General features: G+C 36.2%; 1 protein-coding gene across 7 annotated transcripts in view; it reads left to right on the top strand.

Annotated features, from left to right (window-relative positions):
• BRWD3 (bromodomain and WD repeat domain containing 3) overlaps nt 1–13,387 on the top strand; it is a 231,515-nt gene that overhangs the window by 47,910 nt on the left and 170,218 nt on the right. The window contains exon 1 of one of the 7 annotated variants that reach the window (XM_049644688.1): nt 9,883–10,012. The exons of the other annotated variants lie outside the window; for them this stretch is intronic. Within the exon in view, the coding sequence (XP_049500645.1) occupies nt 9,973–10,012 (40 nt within the window). The 5' untranslated portion in view covers nt 9,883–9,972. Of the gene's footprint in view, nt 1–9,882; nt 10,013–13,387 lie in introns of those variants that run through there. 7 annotated transcript variants of the gene reach the window in all.

Below are 13,387 nucleotides of genomic sequence, written 5' to 3'. Positions count from 1 at the left end.
GATTCAATCTCTTTACTAGTTATTGATCTGTTCAGATTTTCTATTTCTTCCTGATTCAGTCTTGTTAGGTTGTGTGTTTCTAGGAATTTATTCATTTTTTCTAGGCTATCCATTTCGTTGACATATAATGGATTGTAGTCTCTTATGATCCTATGTATTTCTGTAGTATCAGTTGTAATGTGTCCTCTTTTATTTATAATGTTATCTGAGGTCTTCTCTCTTTTTTATCTTAGTGCAGCAATTTTATCTTTTTGAAAATCCAGCTCTTAGTTTTTTGTTGATCTGTTTTTTGTTTTGGCCTCTATTTCGTTTATTTCTTCTCTGATCTTTATTATTTTCTTCCTCCTGGTAACTTAATGCTTAATTTGTTCTTACTCTAGAACTTCCTTGAGGTGTAAAATTACATTTATTTGATATTATTATAATTTCCTAATTTAAGCATTTTTCAGCATAAGCCTTCCTCTCAGGACTGGTTTGGCAGCATCCCATAGGATTTGATATGTTGTGTTCCCATCTTCATTTGTTTCAAGAAATTTTTTATTTCCTTGTTTATTTTTTTGGTTTGACCCATTGATTGTTCAGAAGTATTTAGTTTCCACATTCATAGATTTTTCAGCTTCCTCTTGTTGTTGACTTCTACTTTAATACCATTGTGGTCTGAAAAAGATAGGGGGTATGATTTCAGTCTTCTAAAATTTGCTGTGACTTGTTTTGTGTCCTATTATAATATCTACTCTGTAGAGTGTTATGTGTGCACTTGGGAAGAATGTGTTATCCTGATGTTGTAAGAATGCTCTATCTATGTTTGTTAAATCTATTTGGTCTGGAGTATGTTTCAGTGTGGTTTCCTTGATTTTCTCTCTGGATGATGTATCATTGTTGAAAGTGGGTTGTTGAAGTCCCCCCGCCCCCGCCCCATATTGTCTGTCTATTGTCTGTTTCTATCTTCAGGTATGTTAGTATTTGTTTAATATATTTAGGTGCTCCTATGTTTGAAACGTGTATTTACAATTATTGTATCTTCTTTACGTATTGACCCCTTCATCATTATATAATGACCTTCCTTTGTCTCTTGCTACCATTTTTTGCTTGATGTCTATTTTGTCTGATATAAGTATGGGTATCCCCACTTAATATGGTTTACAGTTTGGTTTACAGTTGCCTTTCATCCATTTACTTTGACTCAATGTGTCCTTAGAATTGAAATGAACCTCCTGTATGCAGCATGTAGTTGGGTCTTGTGGTTTTATTCATCGAACCACTCTGTGCCTTTGATGAATTCAATCTCATTTACATTTAGGGTGATTATTGATATGTAAGACCTTACTAGTGCTCTTATTGTTTGCTTTGTGGTTGTTTTATGCCTCCATTGTTTCTTTTTCTCTGTTTCTGCCTACCTTTGTAAATCGTTGTTTTTCCATGGTGGTATGCTCTGATTCCTATTTTTAGCTTCATGAATCTATTCTAGATTTTTGCTTTGTGGTTACCATGAGGCTTGAGCATTTCTTGATAAAACAGTCTATTTTATCCTGACAGCAACTTAATCCTTGTTCTCCTGTAATATTTCCCACCCTTTTCTCCTCTGCTTTTCTATTTTTGATGTCACAGTTTACCTTTTTGTGCTGTGTGTTCATTAACAAATTATAGCAGCTAGAGTTATTTTTAATCTTTTTCCTTTAACCTTTATACTATAGTTAAGTCTTTAGCACACTATTCTAATACAGAATTACAGGTTTATTATGCTGTCAGTTTTTCACCTTTACCAGAATGTTACTTACTTTCATATATTTTCACATTATGTATTAGTGTCTTTTCATTTGCAGTGATGTGGATGGAGCTAGCAAGTATTATGCTAAGTGAAATAAGTCAGTCAGAGAACGAAAAATACCATATGATTTCACTCATAAATAGGTGATAGAGATTAAGGAGTGTACTTGTTATGATGTGCACCGAATGTTGTATTTAAATGTTGTATCACTAAATTGTACACCTGAAACTAATATTATACTATATGTTAATTAATTAGAATTTAAATTAAAAAAAACCATTTTAGCTTGAAAAACTTCTTTCAGCATTTCTTGTAAGGTAAGTCTAGCTGAACTCTTTTAGCTTTTGTTTGTCTGGGAAAGCTTTTATTCTCTTCTGTATCTGGAGTATAACTTTGATAACTTTGCTTTGATGAAGTATTCTTGGCTGGCAGTTTTCATATTTCAACACTTTGAATATGACATTTTGTATTCTTCTGGCCTGTAGATTTTCTGCTGAGAAATATGGTAATTGCCTAATAGAGTGTCTTTGTAGGTTACTTACTTTTTTCCCCCTTGTTACCTATAGATTCTTTCTTTATCATTGATTTGTGATATTTTCATTATAATGTGTCTTGTAAAAAGTCTTTTTGCACCATATAATAGGGCGTTCTATTAGTTTCTTGAACTTGTATGTTTATGTCCTTTCCTAGAATTAGGAAGTTCTCAGCTATTATTGTTCAAGTAAACTCTGCTCCCTTTTCCCTCTCTTCTCCTTTTGGTACACCAATTATTTTGGTATTTGATTTTCTGATAAAATCTGATAGCTCTTGTAGAGTGTCTTCACTTTTAAATTCTTAAGTTTTCTCTCTTATTGGATTATTTCTATATTCCTATCCTCTAAATCACTTATTCTTTCTTCTGTTTGGTCTGACCTGTTTCCAATGCCCTTTATTGCATTCTTTATCTCATTCATTGAGTTCTGCAGCTTCAGAATTTCTGTTTTGTTCTTTTTCGTAATTACAAATTTTTGTTAAAGAATTCCTTCTCTTTATTAATTTTATTCCTGAGTTTATTGAATTGTGTTTCTGAGTTATCTTGTTTTTTTGTTGATTCTGTTCATACAGCTGTTTTGAATTCTTTATCAGCGAGATTGCAATATTCTGTGCCTTTGAGTTCAGTTGTTGCATTATCATTTTCTTTTTTTGATACTATATTTCCTTGATTTTCCATGGTGTTTGATGGTATGGCCTTATGCTTTCACAGGTGGGGTGTCAGAGAATCCTTTTATTAAGGCTTTGTCTTCTTTGATTCTTTTTCTTTTTTTAATATTTATTTATTTTGTGAGAGAGCATGAATGGGGAAGGCAGAGAGAGAGGGAGAGAATCCCAAGCAGACTGCCCTGTCAGTGATGAGCCCTATATGGGGCTCGATCTCATGAACTGGGAAATCATGACCTGAACCAAAATCAAGAGTCAGACACTTGACCGACTGAGCCACTCAGATGCCCCCTTCTTTGATTCTTATAATTCAACAGCCTGGCTATTAGAATCCTTAATTTGTATTCCAGAATGTGGCATGGCACAGTAACTCGAGAGTATGGTTTTTCCTTTGGGAATTGGTTCTCTCAGGTGTGCTGGGAAGATGCACAAGGACCTGAGAGTGCAGTGTGGTATGGGCTTAGCATCTGGGAATTCAAGGGTGCCAACAGTTGGCTAGGAGAAGGATCCTCTAAGTGGAGCACTCCCAGAGATCTGTGGGTAGACCTGCTGATGTTCTGAAGCAAACAGCATGAAATTTGTGCTGTTGATGCTCTTTGATATTCTTATTAGCTTTTCCCCTATTCCGCTCCCCCACGCCCCCAGTCAAGGATGTCGGTCCTTCAAAATCTGGTTCAGTTGCAACCTGCACATTTTCATCAGCTGGGAAGTCACTTACCGCTTTTGATTTCTACCTATCTGTGAGAGTGGTTGCGGCTTTCCACCTCTTCTACTTGAGGGTGCTTCTGCAGCTGCCAAAATATCAGCACCTTGCAATATCATCCAGGGAAGCAGTGCTCCTTTGGCAAGTTCGTCCATCTCCTTTGTTCAAATTAATCTCTATTCCATTCTGATAGCATGCCAGATTCTCCCTTTATGCAGGCTGGACCCCACAAATTCTCTATTGCCTGTGGGTATCCACTCACTTTTGCACTCTCCAGGTTTCCTTTTATCCTATGATCACCATGAGTTGGGGTGGGACATTCTAGTCCAATCCCTTGGATTACAGCCACCATCAAAGCCCTGTATACCCACTTTTGGATGCATAGGTGGGTAGAAACTTCCTGATATTCTGGTGTGGTATGTAGAAACACGTTTATTCTGCTATGAGTGTCTAATCAGTTAACAAAAATGGAGAGAAAAGTGTAACAATCTGACATGATACTGACGTCACTCCAATAAATGAACTTTATTTTTGTGTCTGTGTGTGTTTTAAATTAATTAATTAAATTAAAGTTAGTTAACATACAGTGTAGTGTTGTATTCATCACTTACATATAACACCCAGTGCTCATCCCAACAAGTGCTGTCTTTGATTCCCATCACCCATTTAACCCATCCCACTACCCACCTCCCCTTCAGCAACCCTCAGTTTGTTCTCTGTATTTAAGAGTCTCTTATGGTTTGCCTCCCTCTCTGATTTTATCTTATTTTTCCTTTCCTTCCCCTGTGTTCACCTGTTGTGTTTCTTAAATTCTAGCTATGAGTAAGACCGTATGATACTTGTCTTTCTCTAACTGACTTATTTCACTTAGCGTAACACACTGTGTCTAGTTCGATCCATGTTGTTGCAGATGTTAAGATTTCATTCTTTTTAATTGCTGAGTAGTATTTAATTGTATATATATACCACATCTTTATCCACTCATCGGTCGATGGACATTTGGGCTCTTTTCATAATTTGGCTATTGTTGATAGCACTGCTATAAACATTGGGGTACATGTGCCCCTTCTACTCAGCATTTTTGTATCCTTTGGATAAATAGTAGTACAATTGCGGGTCATAGGGTACTTTTATTGTTGTTTTGAGGAACCTCCATACTTTTTTCCGGAGTGGATGCAACAGTTTGCATTCCCACCAGCAGTTCAAAAGCGTTCCCCTTTCTCTGCATCCTTACCGACGTCTGTTGTTTCCGGAGTTGTTAATTTTAGCTCTTCTGACAGGTATGAGGTGGTATCTCATTGTGGTTTTGATTTGTATTTCTCTGATGATCAGTGATATTAAGCATCTTTTTCATGTGTCTGTTAGACATCCTGATGTCTGTTTTGGAAAAGTGTCTATTCATGTCTTCTGCCCATTTCTTAACTGGATTGTTTTTTGGGTGTCGAGTTTAACAAGTTCTTTATAGATTATGGATACCAACCGTTTATCCAATGTTATTTGCAGATACCTTCTCCCATTCCATCAGTTGCCTTTTAATTTTGTTGTTTCCTTCACTGTGCAGAAGCTTTTTATCTTGATGACATCCAGTGGTTCAGTTTTGCTTTTGTTTCCCTCACCTCTGGAGACATGTCTAGTAAGAAATTTCTGAGGCTGAGGTTAAAGAGGTTGCTGACTGTTTTCTCTTCTAGAATTTTGATGGTTTCCTGTCTCACATTGAGGTCTTTCATTAATTTTGAGTTTATTTTGTGTATGGTTTAAGAAAGTAGTCCAGTTTCATTCTTCTGCATGTTGCTGTCCAGTTTTTCCAACACCATTTGTTGATGAGACTGTCTTTTTTTCCAGGGGATATTCTTTCTTGCTTTGTCAAAGATTAGGTGACCATACATTTGTGGGTCCCTTTCTGGGTTTTCTGTTCTGTTCCTTTGATCTATGCATCTGTTTTTGTGCTAGTACCATACTGTCTTGATGATTACAGCTTTGTAATACAGTTCGAAGTCTAGAATTGTGATGCCGCCATCTTTGGTTTTCTTTTTCAACATTGCCTTGGCTATTTGGGGACTTTTCTGGTTCCATACAAATTTTATAATTGTTTGTTCTATAGAGCTCTGTGGAGTATGCCAGTGTTAGTTTGATTGGGATTGCATTGAATATGTAGATTGCTTTGGGTAGTATCAACATTTTAACAATATTTTTTTTTTCAATCCATGATATGGGATGTTTTTCCATTTCTGGGCGTCTTTTTCAATTTTTTTCATAAGTTCTATCATTTTCAGTGTACAGATCTTTTACCTCTTTAGCTAGGTTTATTCCTTTGTATCTTATGGGTTTTGGTGCAGTTGTAAATTGGATCCATTCCTTGATTTCTCTTTCTGTTACTTCATTATTGGTGTATGGAAATGCAGCCAGTTTCCACCGGTTGATTTTTTATTCTGTGACTTTGCTGAAATCATGCATCAGTTTTAGCAGTTTCTTGGTGGAGTCTTTTGGGTTTTCCATGTAGACTATCGTGTCATCTGCGAAGAGTGAAAGTTTGAGTTCTCCTTTGCCAGTTTGGATGCCTTTTATTTCTTTTTGTTTTCTGTTTGCTGACACTAGGACTTCCGGGACTGTGTTGAACAACAGTGGTGATAGTCCACATCCCTTCTGTGTTCCTGACCTTAGGGGGAAAGTTCTCACTTTTTCCAATTTGAAGATGATGTTAGCTGTGGGCCTTTCAGATATGGGCTTTATGTTGTTGAGGTATGTTCCTTCTCTCCCTTCTGTCTTGAAAGTTTTTATCAAGAAAGCATACCGTATTTTGTCAAATACTTTTTCTACATTGATTGAGAGGATCATATGGTTCTTATCCTTTATTTTATTAATGTGGTTTATCACACTGATTGATTTGTGATTATTGAACCAGCCCTGCAGCCCAGGAATAAATCCCACTTGATCATCATAAATAATTATTTTAATGTATTGTTGAATTTGATAGGTAGTATCTTGTTGAGGATTTTTACATCCAGGTTCTTCAGGGATTTTGGCCTTCACTTCTCCTTTTTATTGGGGTCTTTGGTTTTTGAATCAAGGTAATTCTGGGTTCATAGAATGAGATTGGAAGCTTTCCTTCCATTTCTATTTTTTGGAACAGTATGAGAAAAGTAGTATTAATTCTTCTTTAAATGTCTGATAGAGTTCCCCTGGGATGTCATCTGGCCCTGTAGTCCTGTTTGTTGGGAGATTTTTGATAGCTTTTTATTTAATTACTTTGCTAGTTATGGGCCTGTTGAAATTTTCTATTTCTTCCTGTTTCAGTTTTGGCAGTGTGTGAGTGTCTAGGAATTTGTCCATTGCTTCCAGATTGCCCAGTTTGTTGGCATATAATTTTTCATAGTATTGTGTTAAAATTGTTTGTAGTTCTGTGTTGTTTGGTATTCCTCCTATTTCATTCGTGATTTTACCTATTTGGGTCCTCTCCCTTTTGATAAGTCTGGGTAGGGGATTATCAATTTTGTTCATTCTTTAAAAGAACTAGCATTTAGTTTCATTGTTCTACTGTTTTTTATTGTTTTTTTTGTTGTTGTTGTTGTTTGTTTCTATATCATTTATTTATTCCTTCTTCTGCTGGTGTTAGGCTTTCTTTGCTCCTTTTTTCTAGCTCTTTTAGGTGTAAGGTTAAGTTGTGTATTTGCCACCTTTCTTTCTTCTTGAGATAGGCTTGAATTGCAATGTACTTTTCTCTCAGAATTGCCTTTGCTGCATCCCAAAGGGTTTGGACTGTCATGTTTTCATTTTCATTTGCTTACATGCATTTTTTATTTCTTCTTTAATTTCCTGGTTAGCCCATTCATTCTTTAGTAGGATGTTCTTTAGCTTCTATGTATTTGAGAGCTTTCCAAATTTTTTCTTGTTGTTGATTTCAAGATTTATAGTATTGTGATCTGAAAATATGCATGGTATCATCTCGATCTTTTTGTACCTGTTGAGGGCTGATTTGTGACCCAGTATGTGATCTATTTTGGATAGTGTTCCATGTGCACTGGAGAGGAATGTGTATTCTGCTGCTTTGGAATGAATGTTCTGAATATGTCTGTTAAGTCCATGTAGTCCAGTGTGTTATATGTCATTCAGAGCCATTGTTTCTTATTGAGTTTCTGCTTAGATGATCTGTCCATTGTTGTCAGTGGGATATTAAAGTCTCCTACTCTTATGGTATTATTATCAGTGAGTTTCTTTCTAATATTTTATTTATTTTTGATAGAGAAAGACACAGAGTACAAGCAGGGGAGGGGCAGAGAGAGAGGGAGACACGTAATCTGAAGCAGGCTCCAGGCTCTGAGCTGTCAGTACAGAGCCCGATGCAGGGCTCGAACTTGTGAATCGTGAGATTATGACCTGAGCTGAAGTTGGACGCTTAACCAACTGAGCCACTCAGGTGTCCCATCTTTCTGTTTGTTATTATTTGATGTATATATTTGGGGGTTCCAAGTTGGGGGCCTAAATATTTATAATTGTTAGATCTTGATGGATGGACCCCTTAATTATGATATAAGGCCCCTTTTCATCTCTTGTTAAGGTTTTTGTTTTAAAATCTAGTTTGTCTGTTATAAGTGTAGCCTCTCCGACTTTCTTTTGATTTCTGTTAGCATGATAGATGGTTCTCTATCCCCTCACTTTCAATCTGTAGATATTTTAAGGTCTAATATGAGTCTCTTATAGGCAGCATGTAGATGGATCTTTATTTTTTTTATTCATTCTGATATCTTGTGCCTTTTCATTGGAGCATTTAGTCCATTTACCTTCAGAGTGGTTATTGAAAGATATGTATTTAGTGCCATTACATTATATGTAGTGTTGGTGTTTCTGGTTATGTTCTCTGGTGCTTTGTTGTCTTTATCACTTTGATCTTCTTTTTTTTCCTCCACTCAGATAATCCCCCTTAATATTTCTTGCAGGGATGGTTATGTGGTGACAAACTCCTTTAGTTTTTGTTTGGGAAACTCTTTATCTTTCCTTCTATTCTTAATGACAACCTTGCTGGATAAATAATTCTTGGCTGCATATGTTTCCCATTCAGCATATGGAATATTTCCTGCCACTCCTTTCTGGCCTGCCAAGTTTCAGTGGACAGGTGTGCTGCTAACCTTATGTGTCTACCCTTGTAGGTTAAGGACCTTTTGTCCCTAGCTACTTTCAGAATTCTCTCTTTATCTTCATGTTTTACAAGTTTTACTGTGATATATCATGGTGTTTACCTGTTTTTGTTGATTTTGAGGGTAGTTTTCTGTGCTCCTTGGACTTGAATGCTTGTTTGCTTCCCCAGATCAGGGAAGTTCTCATCTATAATTTGTTCAAATAAACCTTCTTCCCCTTTTTCAAGCTCTTCTTCTTCTGGGCCTCCTTTGATACAGATATTGTTTTGTTTCATGGAATCACTTAGTTCCCCAAGCCTCCCATTATGATCTAATAATTTCCTGTCCCTATTTATTTCACCTTCATTGTTTTACAAATTTTATCTTCTATATCACCTATACGCTCCTTTGCTTCTTCAGTCCTCGTTGTCACTGTTTCCAGTTTGTTTTTCATCTCAGTTATAGTATTTTTAAATTCATTCTGACTAGTTCTGAGGTCTTTCATCTCTGCAGCAGGATTTCTCTGGTGTCTTCTATGCTTTTTTTTCAAGCCCACCTAGTAGTCTTATGATTGTTGTTTTAAATTATTGTTCAGATATATCGCTTATATCTATTTTGAGCAAGTCCCTGGCTGTGATCTCTTCTTGACCCTTCTTTTGGGAAGAATTCCTTCATTTTGTCATTTTGAGTAAGTTTTTGTTGTTTGCATGTTTTAAAAGCTTTTTGTGTTTCCATCACCTGAGTGTACTGCTATATCAAAAAGGGGTCATGCACTGTCTAGGTCCTGGCCTTTCAGGAAGTGTTTCTGATGTATGCTTTGTGCACTCTGCTGTTGCATTTTGGCTTCTCTTTCTCACTGGTTAGTCCTCTGCAGAGCTTATCCTTGCTTGCAGTGGTGGTGTGTTTGGACCTTTAACTAAGTGTGCTTTGATTTGTTTGTTAAGGTAATCCTGGAAAAAAAGGAGTTGGGAAAAGCCTGATCCTAATAAAAAGAGAAAAGAAAAGGGAACAAAATCCCCCCAGAGAATCAAAAAACTCTAGGATGATTCCAATGAAAATGAAAAGAAAAATAAGAGAAAAAAAGAAGAAAAGAAAAAAGAGAAGGAAAAAGAAAAGAATAAAAATGACTGATTCAAAAAAAAATGAGAAAAGGAAATGAAAAAGCCAAGAAGAAACTATGAGCCTGATTACAAATGAAAAAAGAAGAAAGTAAACGAGTAAAAAGAACTGCAGGTGTTGTTTTGAAGCATTTGATTTTCAGTGCTCTTGGTACATGGGGGGTGCTGGGTGTGCTGGTCTTTTGAGAGAGAAAAGTCCACTGTGTTGGCTCAGAGTCATTCTTGTGCCAGTAAACAGACAGTTGCCAGGCATGGGATGGTGGGGTTTGGTGTAAGTGTGTCTGCCTCCCCTGGAGGCCTCTGTGTTGCTTTCTGAAGTCCCACCTTGGTTTTGGGAGAAAATGGAGCTACCCAAATCTCTTGTCCCCGGACATGGGGGACAGCCCACACTGTTCAGGCAGCTCTCAAAGAATAGCAAGGGCAGTCAGCTCACCCTGTGCCAAACCCTGTGTGTTTTTTCTTTGGCGCTTGGCTGGGATTCTTAAAGGACTTGGCACCATTCAGATTGGTCTTGTCCTCTGGAATAGAGCCTTTCCACCCTGCTGATGAAAGGCCTTTGGGTGGCACCTTCAGGGTCCTTTTTCCTTGGGGAGGCAGTAAACCCTCTTCCAAACAATCTCCAGGAAGTGAATGTTCTCTCCCAATGTGTCTTGGAGATCTCTACACCACCCTGTGCACTCTGTGGTCAGCCCCCTCCTCCCCAGAAGCGCATGCCACAGCTCCACTCTGGAGATTGTCATGCACTTCTACAACCTCAGAGTTTGAGCTCCAAATGCTGTTTGAAAGAAAAAAAAAAACTGGGACACTCAGTAATTCTCGCTCCCCAGTCCATGGTCTAGAGAGGCTTTCATCTTGTGCTAACTCAGTGCTGAACTTTCTCAACCCCTCTTTCTTTCTCTTTTGTCTTTCCACGGAAAGAGTTGTCTCCCCTCTGCCACACTATCTCCCCCAATTCACTCCCATGCACATTGCACCTGCCAAGCTGTCTCCCTCCAACTGTGGAGATCCTTCTGCCACACTGCAGATCTATTTCTTGGGTGTTCCAAGTGATCTGACCTCAATATGTTTGAGGGACGAGGAAAGCCCAGGGTCCTCCTACTTTTCTTCCATCTTAATTCCTCTCACTCCCTTAATGCATTTTAAATTTGGATTTTGCTATTGATAGTTGTGTTCTAGCAATAAAGCACGTGTAAAATGAGATTCTATAAGAAACACTCATTATATTTCTAAAATGGAATCATTTTTGAATAGATTATGTGATAAAATAGATCGTTTGAAATAATTTAGAAATCTAAGTAAAATTTCCTTTATGAAGTATATAAAATATAAAACCTTAAATTTAGTATAAAATAAATATTTTATACTTTATTACTACTTTTCCACTTTCTCAGATTTTAAATTATTTATTACTTTACAATTTGTCCTACTTGTTATATAATTCTTTCAGTATGTTTCAGCATAGGCTTCCTGATCTTTTTTGGTCTAATGTTCTGTTTTTCATGTATGGAGTTGATAGAAGAGAATGTGGTTTGAGTTGTTTTTCACTGAAGGTATGCATTTGCAGTGATCCTTCTATTTCTTCTTGCTTACTGACCTAGGTGTTTTGATATGATTGACTGAATTTAGGATAAGAGACTCTTTTCTCTTGTTATCTTGTGTTCTTGACCATTGTAGGAAAAAGCCCATGTACTCACAAAGTTTTCTTAGTATAACAACCCTGTAATAAATCCTTGATTTTCATTTATTGTTATTAAATGTTCTTGTTATTGTGTCCTGTATTGCTTTTTAGGGTTTTTCATTACCATTTAATATGTGAGATTCTAGTACAAAGCTTTTAAGTCAAGATAATATAAATAGTATATTTTGTACCACATGCAACAAATGTTCTAAAATGGACACACTCAGGATTTTAACAAGTTTTTGGCATTTTTTTTTCCTTTAAAATCACAGGATGGATATCGAATGGGGAGAACAATGAAATATTGATTAACATAAGAAGCACATCCTTATAATTAGTTCAGGATGCCGCAGAATTAGGATGGCAAAGCTGTTACTGAGGAATACATGAAAAAAGTCATTCTGGTTCAAACTCTATTAATTTGGGTTATAACATTCCATATTATAATTGTGAAAGAAATAGAATTTGAATATGTGAAATGATGTTTTAATATCCAATATACTAGAATATCATATACTTCAAATTATGACATTTTACTGTGCTTTTTTCAAAGAACATTCAGTATTCTTAATTTCTAAAGGCACAAGATTTAATTTTTTTTAATGTTTATTTATTATTGAGAGACAGAGGGAGACAGAGCATGAGCAGGGGAGGGGCAGAGGGAGAGGGAGACACAGAATCCGAAGCAGGCCTCAGGCTCTGAGCTGTCAGCACAGAGCCCAATGAGGGGCTCAAACTCACAAACTGCGAGATCATGACCTGAGTCGAAGTCAGACGCTTAACCAACTGAGCCACCCAGGCGCCCCCCTAAAGGCACAAGATTTAAGGCACAGTGATAGCTATTTTATTTTTTATTTACATTTTATATTTTAGTTTTATTTTCTTATTTTTTAAAGTCTTTTTAAAATTTTATTTGCTTTGAGAGAGACAGAGACAGCATTTAAAATATTAGAAAAAATGACCAATTTCAGAAGAACCTTTATATGAATTTTATTTGGTTTTAATTAATTCTTTAATATGTTGTTGATAAAATTTGAGGCTTATGTGATGACTGTGACCTCATATTCTCTCCCTTTTACTGTTCACTGGCACTTCTAATTGATGTTCAGGAAGCTTAATTTTTATTTTTGTTAGGGACACTCATAAAAATAACCAGTTTTAAAAAAAATATATGATGAAATACAGTGGCTATAACATAAGGAAAAGATCCACAAAGGAGGAAGTGACCAGTAATTCACAAGAGAAAACATTAGGTTGGGTAGAATATTTATAAATATTACTTACAATGAAACAAAGTGAACTAGAAACTTTTACATCAAGAGATACAAACTTGAAATGGTATAAATGTGGCTATACTGTGAGAAACAATGAGTACAGGTAAAAATAGTGATAAACAGATAAGGAATTATACTATAGACCTGACAATATTGATGATGCTTTCCTACTGGAGAAGTAAAGAAGCAGGATACCTAGATCAGACTAATCCTTGATGTCTGCCAATCCCACCACTTCCATTATAGCTATTATATTGAGCCTAAATTTAAAATCACTATTTTTTATATAGAAAATAGTCAATTATCAACAATTTCTTTCAGTTCAACCTATATAGGATTACTTCAAAACACCTTTAAAGTCCCAATTAGCATTTAGAGAAAGAATCTATAAATTTATCAAAAGGGAATAGATGGTATGCATTGATAGGTAAAATGTAAGAGCTGGGGATAACCATATTTTCCATTATCAAAGAGAGTGATCTCTAAAGTGTAACAAGCATGGTTAAAGAAAAGAAAACCCAAGATATATGAGTACCTA

Source organism: Panthera uncia, chromosome X (genome assembly GCF_023721935.1).
Source record: "Panthera uncia isolate 11264 chromosome X, Puncia_PCG_1.0, whole genome shotgun sequence".
Classification (NCBI taxonomy): domain Eukaryota; kingdom Metazoa; phylum Chordata; class Mammalia; order Carnivora; family Felidae; genus Panthera; species Panthera uncia.
Note: the sequence above shows the minus strand (reverse complement) of the source record. Positions and strands in the feature narration are given on the sequence as shown.